Below are 12768 nucleotides of genomic sequence, written 5' to 3' on the forward strand. Positions count from 1 at the left end.
GGCAATCGGGCCAATCGCCAGCCGCAACTCCCGCCCGCCTAAGCGCCCTCAACACCATAGACCCCGCGTGTGTTTACCAGTGCCGGAGATCGTTGATTGGGTCGTCGTGCTGTCCCGTTGTATCATTCTCAAATTAGCTACCATGTGGTACCTTGCTGCATTCAGGGGTCCAGCAAAGGGCCACGCGCTGCCCACTGTTCCTCCTGCAACTTCAAAAGCAGTTGACATGCCGCGTGCCCCTTGAGCTCTGCTGAATCTTCCTGTCCCTCCCACCTTTCAGAGTTCAGAAGTGCTTGGTGTTGTTCTTATCGGCCCAGGTCGGATCTGAGTGACTTGGTCTGCGACAAGAGTCCATACGCTATACGTACTCTCAAACGTGATCGTGAGTGCGGGGTTGCTACCACGATCTGAGAACTCCAACTCCCAAAACAGGCAGCCACTGAATCTCGCAAGAAGTCTGGAGTTCCTAAGAATATACTACATTCTGAGTGTCTAGTGTCAAAAGACAAGATGTCGGGTTATTATCCGCGTGAGTATACAAACATAGCAACTACCAGAAGGAGAACTAAAAACTAATGCCACATGCCCTCTGTCAGCCCCTCCTGGAGCTGCTGGAGGTATGTCCAACTGCGCATCTTTAGAGCAGATATTGCAGAACTCGACGCTGACTGTGTGATCGCGAACCAGCCCCGCAGTCATACCCTCCTCCTCCCATGTCTGCTCCCCCGACCCAGACCCAGTTCCAGCAGTATCCTCCGCCGCCAACAAGCTATCCCCCCCTCCCCAGGCTGCTCCCGCTCCGACACCTCCTGCCAACTCGTCGACTCCTCAGCAGTATCCCCCTCCCCCTCAGCTATCGCAATATCCCCCTCCTCCGCAGCAGCCCCAAGCACAATATCCCCTCCTCCGACTCAGCAACAGTACCCCCCTCCTCCTCAACCGCAGTATCAGCCTGCTCAATACCCCCCCTCCCCCTCCTCCTCAGCAGTCTCCGACGCAGCAGCAACAACAATATCCCCCACCGCCCCAACCTCAGGCCTTCCAGCATGGCGCTCTTCCTTCGCACGTTCGTACCGCATCTGTTGCGACCGCCGGCTCCCCAGCCCCTCAGCCGCCCTTCTCACCCCCTCCTGCATATCCTGGACAGCCTAACGACAACAGCTATCCAGATGAAAAGAAGATGCTTCAGCAGCAGGAGCAGGCCCAGCAACAGGCTGAGCAGCAGCAGCAGCAGCAGCAGCAGCAGCAAGCTCAGCAAGCTCAGCAGCCCCAGATGCAGCAACCTGCTCCTCAGCTGCCTGCTCCAGGCCAAGTGACCCCGGCGGCCACTCTGCCCCCTGCTCAACCGGCGGCCACTCTGACCCAGCAGCCCCAATTCGTGGGAGCCACGTCGACATATGTCGATGATGTGGGCACCTTCAACGGCGGCAGCTATCGCATCAGCCACCGCGACAGCAACACAGTGCTGACCATCCAGTTGGCCGTTGGCTGTCCCATCAATGCAAAGCCGGGCGCCATGCTTGCCATGTCCCCCAGCGTGCAACTCAAGGGTCACTACAAGATTACCGTCAAGAAGTTCTTGGCAGGAGGTGATATGGGCACGTCGACATTTACGGGACCCGGTGAGGTCCTCTTTGCACCGCATATGTTGGGCGATATCACCAGCTTGAGGCTCAACGGCGGAAACGAGGCATGGAGCGTTAGCTCGGACGCCTATCTTGCGTCGACACAATATATTGTCAAGGATTATAAGCGTCAGGGTCTGAGCAAAGCTATCTTCAGCGGAGAGGGCCTGTGGGTGTACAAGATCACGGGCACTGGTCTGGTGTGGTTGACTAGCTTCGGTGCCATCATTCGGAAGGATGTAAGTTTATATTCTCCCAACACTTTGTCCGTGTAAGAAGCTCTAACACACACGTCAGCTGGCGGAAGGCGAGCAATACATCGTCGACAATGGTCATCTTGTTGCCTGGAACACCAAGTACACTATTGAGCGTGTCGCATCAGGTGGTCTCATCTCAGGCATGGCTGCTGGAGAGGGTCTGGTGTGCAAGTTCCATGGTCCGGGCACTGTCTTCATCCAAACCAGGAATGCGGTAGGTTTACATAAATATCTGGTCTATTATGGTAATAGCAGTATCTGACTGGTTGCAGAAATCATTTGCTGCGTACATTCAGGGCCAGCAGCCAGCTGCGTAGGATTGAAAGTCCTTTGGGAAGAAAGATCGATGATGGAATTGGTTATGATGAGCGATCTAATATCTTTACCTTCATCTATCTGTTCTCGGTTGCGACAATTCTGTTTGTGTTTATTTACCAGTACCCCTCATGTAGCAATGTCAACTGGTCTCCAACGTTTGTCAACAAGCTTTAACCGGCAATGAGGTTATGTTCATCCTATCAAACTCTGCGAGCTGAGTCTCAGTGGGCTTGATTGGAGAAACTAACAATTGGTTTATTCCCCTGCCCAAATTGCCTAGTTTAAATTCTGATCACCCCCGTACTTCCCGTGAAATAAGGTCGCAATTTCTTCAAAGGCTGTTCCCCGCGCTTGTTGGGGAGGAGCATAGATGCTGTCTATCATGGCTTGGCGCTTATTGCGGTCCACGGTTACTGTGGAAAACATGTTTACATGCTCCCCCTTTTTTTTTCATGTGCTCCAGTACCTGCGTGCTCGGGTTCCCCCAACATCTGAGGACCGGAGACTTGCCGTTCAAAGCTTTCTTGCACGTGCTGATCAGCCAAGAGCATCTAAGGTACTCAGCACTCAGATGTATATCAAATGCACAGCGGAAGGCAAATGTGGCAAGTGAGGGTGCCACAAGTTTGATTTTCACGATGGAGTTGTGCTTCCCAGCGTGGAAGGCATTATATGCTGGTGTCTCAACATCATATGTCGCTTCCTTTCTTTGTCCTAGCATTAAGCTTGCCATAACAGATGTTTCAATAGGATGAGGAAAGGAAGGATCCAAGCACTTATTCTGTGGATATGGTTCATGATCCGGCGGATACCTTCATCCCTCTCTCCGCAAGGCAAAGCGTCAACAAGCGTCTATCTGGTACTACCAGCCAGCCAGTGAGTCCTTTCTGAGACTTCCGGATCGATGCGTTGCCGATTCAGCGAACTGGTCTGGACTGTTGACATCTGTCTTCTCTCCAGACTAACACAACGTTAAGTCTCTTTTTTGGGTACCTTGTACATATTCCTCTGAGGCAGCGTTACCGCATCTCATCACCAGCATCGAGCGTTGGGCCAGCACGTCTCCGGACGCTGTTCCTTGGAACCCACTGCAAGGTGACCGCCAATCAAGTCAACTAGCAGCACGATTAGTCTTCTAAGGTACGTTCTTGTGTGTTAAACTGCTCCCCTATATCTTGGAAATTGTCCAGTGCTGACGCCCTATGATTTAAGGAAACCTGCCAACGTACTTCTATTCTCTCATTAACTTGTCAACTGTCATCTCAGCTTTTTCGATTCCAAAATGGAGGCCAACTCCGAGGTCTGGGAAGAAGTAAAGCGTTTCCTAGACACCCCAGAAGGAAGACGAATAGTGGAAGAGCAGACCCGGCGTCTCAGGGAGCAATCCAAACTCCACAACGCCCAACGCCCTGGCTGGCTTCCTTTCTTCCCTCCCTCTGCCTGGGCACCGAATCGGCCAGCTAAGAGCAATACGGTTGAGAACCGCGCGCTCGGCGGAACTCCATCCCCCGAAGTATTGGAGAAGGTATACTTGGCACTAGCCGCCAGTGGCGTTTGGAGAACTAGTGAACTGGAAACAGTGTCCTCTAACACCACACCGTTGAAGGCTACTACCAACGTTGACATTTCGAATCCTCCCACTGCAAAGTCTAAGACGACATCACCAGCTAAATCTCCTTCCCGAAGGGAACACCACCCCAGCCTAGCGCAGGGCGTTCCTCAACTCAAGCTGGATACGGCTTCTGTGAGGACCTTGCAAGATAGCTCGAAGGCTGGAGCCCAGGCTTCTACCGGTCTTGCTTCCACGACCAGAGATAGCAGTGACTCTTCGTCAGGAACATCTCAGGGCACGACTTTTTCAAAAGAGGAGCGTACGAAGGAGTCATCTGCGACCTCTCCAGAATCCAAGCTTGAATTTGACTTTGGCATCAACACCGGACAGAAGGGTAAAGAGAGAGCTACTGCATCTTCTCCTTGCCTAGGTCTTCCAACGAGCATCACTTCTGTGGAGACTCATTCGAGTATCCTTGATGGCGATACGGCCTTCGATAACGATGCCCTGGAAGTCGATATCGCCATCCAGTACCGTGTCCCCAAGGAGGAGCTTGTCCCTTGGGAGCAAATCAACTCAGCTCCCGTCCGCAGGCTGAGCTCATCCGAGTCAACATCCATGTTCACCCCAGGAGATGGACGCAATCGTGAGGTCAGCTCCTCCAGCTTCATTGGTGATAGCTCTTGTGAGGGCAATGCTGTAGGTTGTGACAACAAATCAGACCACCTTCAGAAAACAAACGATCCAACGACGACAGATCATGTCAGTCATCACGATGGCGCGACTCGCGTACCAGCCTACTGTCACCGCCAGGGAAATAGTGTACATCATCCATCAACCAGTGTTCTGGTCGCCCAGGGCGAGGTTCCGGTTGAAGTTATCAGTGTTCAGCCGCTCATGACCCAGGTTGGTGGCGATGCTATCCAGTCATCTCGTCAATACTCAGTGGAAGTTTCTCCTGTCAGACCCCTGGAGTCGACTAAACCAGCAGGGGAGGGCCGAACTACCTGGCCAACAGATCTTTCTTCCGCTCAAACCCGCGTTGCCAGTCTCTACCCGGTTGTTGAGCCGGATAGGTTGCAGGCCAGGTCTGCGCGGAGAGAGGAGAACGATTTCAGACGCTCTGACGATATCACAAAGTACCCGGAAGACGCATCTAGTCAAATGCAAGGACCAACTCCTCCCACAAACGTGGATTCGAGAGGAGGTGAGCCTGGCGAGCAATCCAGCACTGCGGGAGATGGCATCACAACATCTCCCAAAACCCAGCTTTCTGAACGTGTTCATGAGACATGGCACGCTGCTGACGACCTCGGGCCCAACGGAGCGCAAACTGGCAGACCTTACTGCAACGTGGTGACTGAGGTTCATAGTCGCTTTCAGAAGGTTCTCGGTCGTATGGGCGTGTCTACTGCTCCTCCTCCTGCACCCACTCCAACCTCTGGAATGGATGTAGGGGAGGTGAACCGGGATTTCTTTCCTCAAGAATCTCTCGATTACCTCAGGGAACGGCTTGACGCGTTAAAAAAGGAGCGCGATGGAGAAGCCCATGCCAATGACAAAGAGCAGGATACTCGCTCCAAGGGCAGAGGAGGGCGCGACGTAAACCGCAGGTCTGGGGATGATCATGCCAATGCTCTGGCATCTGGAGAGCCGACAGTTTATGGTCGCCGCAGCGACAGGTCAAGCAAGGTTGGACCGACCCTGGCTGTTCCGACCATCAGCCTCCAGACGGGATTGCGGGCATCTGATGGCTCGACCGACTCGGGTTATCATTCGCAAAGTGGTGGTCAGTCATCAAGGCTCAATCCTGCTGCCCCCGAGTTTACGATGTCGAGTAACAATACACCCACATCAGCTCGACCGGCTTCCGCCAATCCTGTACAGGGGGGCTCAAGTACTGGCAACACACGCATCACGCCAACGCTAGCTGCTCCCTACCCATACTTTGTCAGCGTGCGCTCTGATGGCACTGTTGTTCCAGTTCTTATCCCGCCAACAACTTTGGCGGCCCAGCAGATGGCATATCTTGTCAACATGCAAGCAAGACAGTCAACAAACTCATCAGATCGACCTAATGCCCCAGGCTACCCGAGTGTGGTTCCTCTCGTGAGTACTGGAAGCACTGCTATCCCCCCAACCACGATCCCGTTGGCTCCTGCAGTTGCTCCTGTCCCGGCTGTCCCTGGTGTTTCTCCCACAAATGCAACAGGTCCTCTCGCTTCACAAATTACTCAGCCAACGATGACGGCTCAGATGATGCGCCCGTTCTTCCCCGTCACCACGAAGCCCCGTGACCATGACCCAGTCAAGCAGCAGCTGTACGAGATGTGGCTGGAGTGGCGAAAAGAAAACGAGCCCGGATACCACTTGGGATGCAAAATGCGTCAAGCCCAACGCGTGCTGCGGCAGCACCAACAAGAGCAGGCACGGAAAGCGCAGCAGCAAGCCCAGCAAGAATGGAAAGAGATGGCGAACAAGGCCAAGGCTGCAGCTGCTGCAACTGCTAAGGCCGCAAAAGAAGAGGCTGAGAGAAGGGCAAAAGAAGAAGCCGAGCGGAGGGCCAAGGAGGAAGCAGAGAAGGTTCTGAAGCAAGTTGGGGTTGTTGCTTCGGTCCATGCTGGTTGGATCGCTCCTGGACAGCAGCCTCATAATGTCCAGCACCAAGGTGACATGAACCGAGGACAACAGAGTCGACGAGTTCCTGCTGCCGAGGAGGACGAAAATCTTGAGGATCGAAAGCTTCCTCCTGAAGAACCCCCAAGTGTGGAGTCTAATAATTCTAAGGGACAGATCAAAGAGATCCCTGCCCCAGAACCTGTGGACGGCAAAGTTGAGGGGCCCAAGAAGCAAACTCAGGTTGTCGTTAGTGGAACATATGATGATGTTGGCAAAGCTCTCGATGAACACAAAAACTTGGTAGAACAGGCCTTGGGAAAACACAGAGATGAGACCCGGAAGGCTCTGCAATCCCACGAAGAGAAAGTAGAACGGGCTTTGGGAGAGCAGAAGGACACGATCGTGAAGGTGCTAGATGAGCAAAAGGAGACGAAGAAGGCCATCGAGCACCTGGAGAAGGTTGTCTTGTCTGTTGTTGCGACCGATCGTGTTAAGACAACCGAGGTTGCTGGAGAACAGAAAGTGGAGGGAGCCCCGAAAAGTGATGGAGTGGCGAAAAGTGACTCTGGGAACAAAAGGGTCGGTGATCAGCGGCCCTTTCGTAGGAAAAAAGGGGGGGGGTTTCAATCATTTCGTAGGAGGGACCAGCATCGTGAGAGGGAAGTCAGGAAGGACTAAGTTTTGGGGGATACGAGGTTGTTTTATGACATTGGCTTGTATCATTTTATTGGTGTTTGACTTTGTTTATGGTGCTTATGTTGTCTTGGTCAACGGCTCGAGACAACATCCCGACATGTTGGAGGAGTCATATCATTCTTAGCTTCAGCTTTGTCGCGAACGGCGACCTCTTATTGTGTGATTGTGTTGGCTTTTTGCTTTGTTAAAGGATATCGGGATAACCTTTGTTTCAGTCTCGTTGTTATTTGACAAACTGCTGTTGGGTCTGGGTACACCATCATCTCTATCATGATCAACCGGGAGGGAGGAGAGTTGGTGGTGCTTATCAGACCTGATGGTTAGTCTTGATTGTTTAGCACTTTGCTGGGAGTGGAAACTTGTGATTATTCATCCTCGAGGTTAAAAATAATTTATGCTATTTCTTCACCTGCCGGTCTGCATACTCATTTGTCGTGCGATTAGACCGTCATGTCTTCATAATCTCTGTCCTATCCGTCGACCGAAAGGCTTAACCCTGCCTTGGCTCTGCCAATCCCCCCAAACCTTGATAAACAACGACATTTCCCCACCCTTCGCTGAAGGAAACTTGGGCGAGCAGAAGACCACACCCAACTGGGTCATTGCCAACCTTCTTTGTACCACTCATACCATCCAGCCGGAACAAAATTCACAGTATGATGAAGCTTGACTCCATGCTCTGCTGCCAGCTTCTTAGCCTCATCCCACATTATCCCAGATAGTACCGACTGATGGAGCTCCTTGACGCTCGGATGTCGGATCAGCTCCAGCATAAAGCCGGCTGCTTGCTCGTACATGCCGGGGTAGGCCATGACGGTGTGCAATTTAGGGAAGCACTCGATCCAATCGAGCAGGGGTTTCCCGTTGAATGTACTGGCGAGCACCGAGCCGTGGCTGTCTGCGTCAGCCCAGTTGAAGTCGCGCAGGCCAAGGGTGTGGAGGTTCTCGCTTTGTGCGAAGGATAGGTCGGTGGCGGGGTGCTGGATAGGCTCTGCGTTGTGAAGGAGGTGGCGAATGCGCGGGTCGCTGGGGAATCTGAAGGTTGGGTCGATGGCTAGTTCGAGGACTTCAAGGCTGCCGTTCTGGGCGGCTGGTTCAAGGAGGGGCTTGAGGAGGGAGGGCTTGATGTAGGAGCGGCAGCGGAAGGTTTGGAGGTGAGGGAGGTGGGGAAAGTCAGTGATTGGGTCGGGGTATAGGTTAGGATAGTCTGTTGTGTTTCGTGCAAAAAAGATATTGTGGCTAAGTTCGACGTTGTCGGTGAGGATTTCGATGTGTTGGAGTGTGGATGGTAGTGGAGGGAACCGCCTGCCTTCGATTGAGGCGGTGATGACACCTCCAGGAGACATACGGTGTATAATTCTGGGCCCAAGAACAAGTCGACGAAGGCTGTGCCACGCATACTTTGTGAGACTGTTTGCTGCAAAGTCATGTAGAAGATCGTTTGGATGCAAATGAGCGGTGTGCGGTGCCCATTCCGGTTCGAAATTGTCTAGGTACAGCTCTTCCAGGGCAGGGGTCCTAGGAATTATCGATAGCTGGGTCGGTCAATAGCTGCGTATGGTACTGGAGGCTGAGGGGTATAAAGTGTGCGTCTTACCAGTGGGAAATTCAGTAGCCTTGTCGAGATGATACGAAGCCTTCTTAGCTTCGGAAACGAGCAACTCCCGAGACAAAACCTGAAGTCATGACTGCTGACGACGTCAAGGCTCTCGAGGGTGTTTGAACACAGTTGGATCAACTCAGCACCAGCTACTGGAAGATCGATGTTATGGAATGAGATATGGGTCAGATTTGCACTGGTCCTTCCTCGGAACACGTTACCCACATCTGGAGGATTTTCCCATTTCCTGGAACCCAGGTGAAGGCGCTGAAGGCGAGGTAGGCCGTTGACGATTTGTCCCATTTTATGTGGAGTAAGTCTGAAGTCATCGGTCTCGAGGATGATTAAACTCTTGGCGTGCGATAATCTCTTGAGGAAGCTTCGTAGCTTCATTGTGCTGCGTGGATGCACGAGTCGAATTACAGTCCAGAGAAGTTTATCTTGGAGTATGGTCTGGTACCACAACTTGCTCACTCTTAGGCAGGAGCTGTGATAGTATTAGAGCCCTACATTCTGGTCGTCAACCTGTTTCACTTACATCAGGCTGCTGGTCGAAAGAAACGAAAATACTATGTGAATAACTTCTGGGGGGAGTGTTTTGACGGGATCTTTTCGTGTCTCTACAATCCCGAGTCTCTGCCCCAAGCGACGAAGCCAGTCCTAAAGACGTGTCGTCAGTCAAGTTCTATTGCTTTGTCCGCTGAAACAAGCTGGAGCGACTTACTTCGTACTCATCAGAATCCCTGCGACGATAACGCTCTACATTATGCAATCCACTTTTTATGAAAGCAGTCATGAGGTGCGGCAATGTTTCCGAGTTTGAAGAGAGTCCAGACATACGGACAATCTCATCTGCTGCTCGACGAGCAGACATAGCCAAACTCGAACTCTCCGCTTTGAGACCTTTACGCAGCTCGCGTAAAACTTCGGCAGCACGTACATAGCCCTGGGCGGCTGATGGGTCCAGACGGATTATGCTCAACGCAGTTGAAAAGGCGGAGATATAATTTCCTGTCGTCATCTGTGTTCCGGCAAGGCCGTAAAGTGCTGTGGCATGCAGGGCCTGAGTGCATCTCGGCCACTCATAGCCACATGCACATGGTCGCCTGCTAACTTGAGCAAGGACTTCAGGATCATGGGTGAGAAGGGCCTTGAGGCATTGCTGGATGTGACAGGATTTGTCTTTTTCATGACGGGGCCTTCTATTGTTCACTACACCGCATTGACACATGTCGATAGCCTTGCAATCAATTAGCTTCTGAAATTCCCACAGGGTTCTTGTTGTATACTCACAATCAACGACGCTTTCATTGACTCTTTGTACTTGCCCGCGCTGTGCAACTCTGAGGACTCATTTATTTTCTTCTCCATCTTGTCCTCAGCCTCTGCGGTCGAGGAGTTACGGGTTTTAGTTTTTGACACGAGACTCCTCAGAGTGTGTGTTTGACAAATCTTATCACACTCGTTCCCTATGCAAGCTGATAACTTCTAAATTTAATGGACAGCTGTCGAGAAATAATGTTTAAGGATAACAAGAATGCGGAATGGTAAGACACCCAAGGGCCAAGGCAATGGAAATCGACACAACTCGCTGGTGATGAGCGGTTTCGATCACAAACCAGTAAACTGATACATGTTCGTAGTCGATTGTTCTTGAACTACAATTGCAGAGTTGCTCTTTGCTTGTTCGTAAAGCAGCAACGCGTATCGAGGCGCGTCAGGCTCGATGGTGGGAAAGCTTGTTGAGTGGGAAAGGTCCGTTATCGATAACCGCAGGGGAGTCTTGGCGTATATATATATATAATACTTTGAACAGCTGCCAAACATAACCTCCGTAATCCAATCTCAGAGCTTTAGCTATTAATCAACGACACTCCGTACACATACAACTTCAACCCCCCGCCGACCATCCGTTTCAGTACAGATCCGTAACTCTAACCGAGTTGCAGCAGGAGGATACTTGATTCGCATAAAGTGAAATGATCTTCATCTATGTTCTCATGACTATTTTGTCTTCTCACAAGATCCATGTGTCTTTGGCATCTCGTATTGCCACTGACTTAAGGGACCGATGTAAACTAGGTAGCCGTCTGGTAATACAACGTCACTGTTCATCGGCTTGGAGAATGGACCTCAGAGCCTCAAACCCGGAGCATTCATATTTGCCCATGTCCAATTCCATGACCCCATAGCTAGGTACATACTAAAGCGCCCAACCTGTCCCGTGAAACCTTACTGCAGCTGCTGAGTGTTTGAGAAAGTTGCAACTTACTTGAATGACCCACCATGGTTACCAGCTTTTACCAAACAGGTCGACTGCAACCCTAGGGCGCATCACGCATAGGTCTCCCTTTATCTTTTTCTCTTTGATAGCCTTTTCTCACCAAACCAAATTGGCTCCATGTAATAAGAGACGGGGCAACGTAAGGCTGGTCTTTAAAAACGTAAGCCAAAGTCACAACACCAGGTTCCGTGTTGCTCTGCAACTTTGACCCGCAGGACCGGACTGTCCTGCTGTGCTGCTTAGCCTTTTCACAGCTAGACTGGGTTGGACCGTACAAGCTTCTGATGCAGCGGATAGTACGCGAGAAGCAACGAGACTTTGGGTGACGGGTACGATTATTCTTAGGACGAAGGTGGGTTCGCTGTGCCGTGGTATTGGCGCCGCCAACTTCTTAGCGCTGAGATGGTCGGCGTCCACTCTCAATATGGTTCCGAATGAGCGTCGCTATTGTAATGTTGTCTGTTTTATTTGTTTCTTCAGCCGCCTCGCTTCCAGTACTCGACCGAATATCTGAAGCTAGACGACAGCTTGCTAGCAAGGTAGGCTATTCCTCCGCTCCCCCTTCTCGAAGTCCTGCAAGAGCAGCAAGGGTTCAGCTCGTCCGGGCTTCAGTTGTATCCTATTTTAATTTCCATGACACCTATTCACAGCTCCCTCCTGGTCACTCTTCGTGACGTGTTACTTGTTCGACATAGGTAGACAGGAAAACTTGGACATTCCGAAGGCTGAACATTTCTGGTACTCATATTCTTCGCTAGGTCCGCCAGAGCTCCCTCTCGCCAGTTCAATCTATTATCGTCATGCCCAGTGCAGACGCTTTAGCGTCGAACTGCAATCTTGTCTTCGCAGTTCAGTTGTCTAGCAACAGATAGCACGGCGGCTGCCACGGCTAGCTGAACGCGCGCCTATTTTTATCGCGTTTAGCTCGGTCTATCTCTTGTTACTCATGAATGCTACACCAGGCACGGGCTGCCAATGATTGGACGTTTCAGGCGCTCGAGGTCACAATTGATGCTGGGCTAGCTGTGGTGCTCGCAGGGTTAACTGGGCCACTGGATAGCGGGGCAACAACATGTTTCGCTGGCACAACACTGGTAAGAAATGACTTCTCTGAGGTGTGTACTAATTTTTTACTGTTTATGATCTCCGGCTCCAGCAAGCATTCTTATCTCCGATTATAGCAGTCGTTCCCGTAGGCAATCATTGAGGATAGTGAGGACCTTAGAGTCGCTGGCCCAACCGCTGGGTGCCATCGATACGGCGGAGCATAACCCCACTACTTACCCTCGCTTGTGTCATCGCGGTGACCCGAATTGACTTTCCCCCCCCCCAACAACGTACATTAAACAGCTCTTGCACCTTGCACCACATCCCAACATGCCAGGAAACCAAGTTGCTTTTTTCTTAATTGTCATCCCATAGTAGTTTTCCGAAAAGTGACTGCTCACCGACCCAGTCATGCAAGTGGCCTGACTCCTAAGGTGGCAGTGCTCTCACTCGTGATTTTCCTCATCTGGTAACATTTTTCAACACTCGTTGTGGCTGCGCTCCCATCTCAGAGACGGTTGCAAAGACAGTCGCGTTTTCTGGTATTACGGTGGTAGAATAACGCAAACGATGACAGATTGAGTCTGCCATCGCAACGGCATATTTGGTCGATATGTTCCGTGTGCAGCCTTGTTTTGTTCAGTCCTTGTCGGAGATATTTAAAGGGTCAGGTAGGTTCGAGATATCGGGGAGATTTGGAAGGCCGGTGAGATTAGAGGTGTCGGAGAGCAGGTGGAGCTTGAAACCGTCTCCATAATTAAGGTTGTACA

General features: G+C 51.5%; 3 protein-coding genes across 3 annotated transcripts; 2 read left to right on the forward strand and 1 right to left on the reverse strand.

Moving 5' to 3' along the window:
- Nucleotides 1-510: 510 nt before the first annotated feature.
- CTHT_0051310 (uncharacterized protein) lies at nt 511-2199 on the forward strand (the record flags this gene model as incomplete). Its single annotated transcript, XM_006695410.1, has 5 exons — nt 511-529; nt 597-617; nt 696-1864; nt 1923-2096; nt 2155-2199. The coding sequence occupies 5 exons, from the start codon at nt 511-513 to the stop codon at nt 2197-2199; spliced, it is 1428 nt and encodes a 475-aa protein (XP_006695473.1).
- A 1283-nt stretch (nt 2200-3482) lies between these two features.
- Nucleotides 3483-7049, forward strand: CTHT_0051320 (uncharacterized protein; the record flags this gene model as incomplete). The annotated part of the gene is made up of 1 exon (XM_006695411.1): nt 3483-7049. One exon carries the CDS (start codon nt 3483-3485, stop codon nt 7047-7049), a length of 3567 nt encoding a protein of 1188 aa, XP_006695474.1.
- A 617-nt stretch (nt 7050-7666) lies between these two features.
- CTHT_0051330 (uncharacterized protein) lies at nt 7667-9060 on the reverse strand (the record flags this gene model as incomplete). Its single annotated transcript, XM_006695412.1, has 3 exons — nt 7667-8274; nt 8665-8743; nt 8893-9060. The coding sequence occupies 3 exons, from the start codon at nt 9058-9060 to the stop codon at nt 7667-7669; spliced, it is 855 nt and encodes a 284-aa protein (XP_006695475.1).
- Between the last annotated feature and the right edge of the window lie 3708 nt (nt 9061-12768).

This window comes from Thermochaetoides thermophila (genome assembly GCF_000221225.1).
Source record: "Thermochaetoides thermophila DSM 1495 unplaced genomic scaffold scf7180000011820, whole genome shotgun sequence".
In the NCBI taxonomy this organism is placed as follows: domain Eukaryota; kingdom Fungi; phylum Ascomycota; class Sordariomycetes; order Sordariales; family Chaetomiaceae; genus Thermochaetoides; species Thermochaetoides thermophila.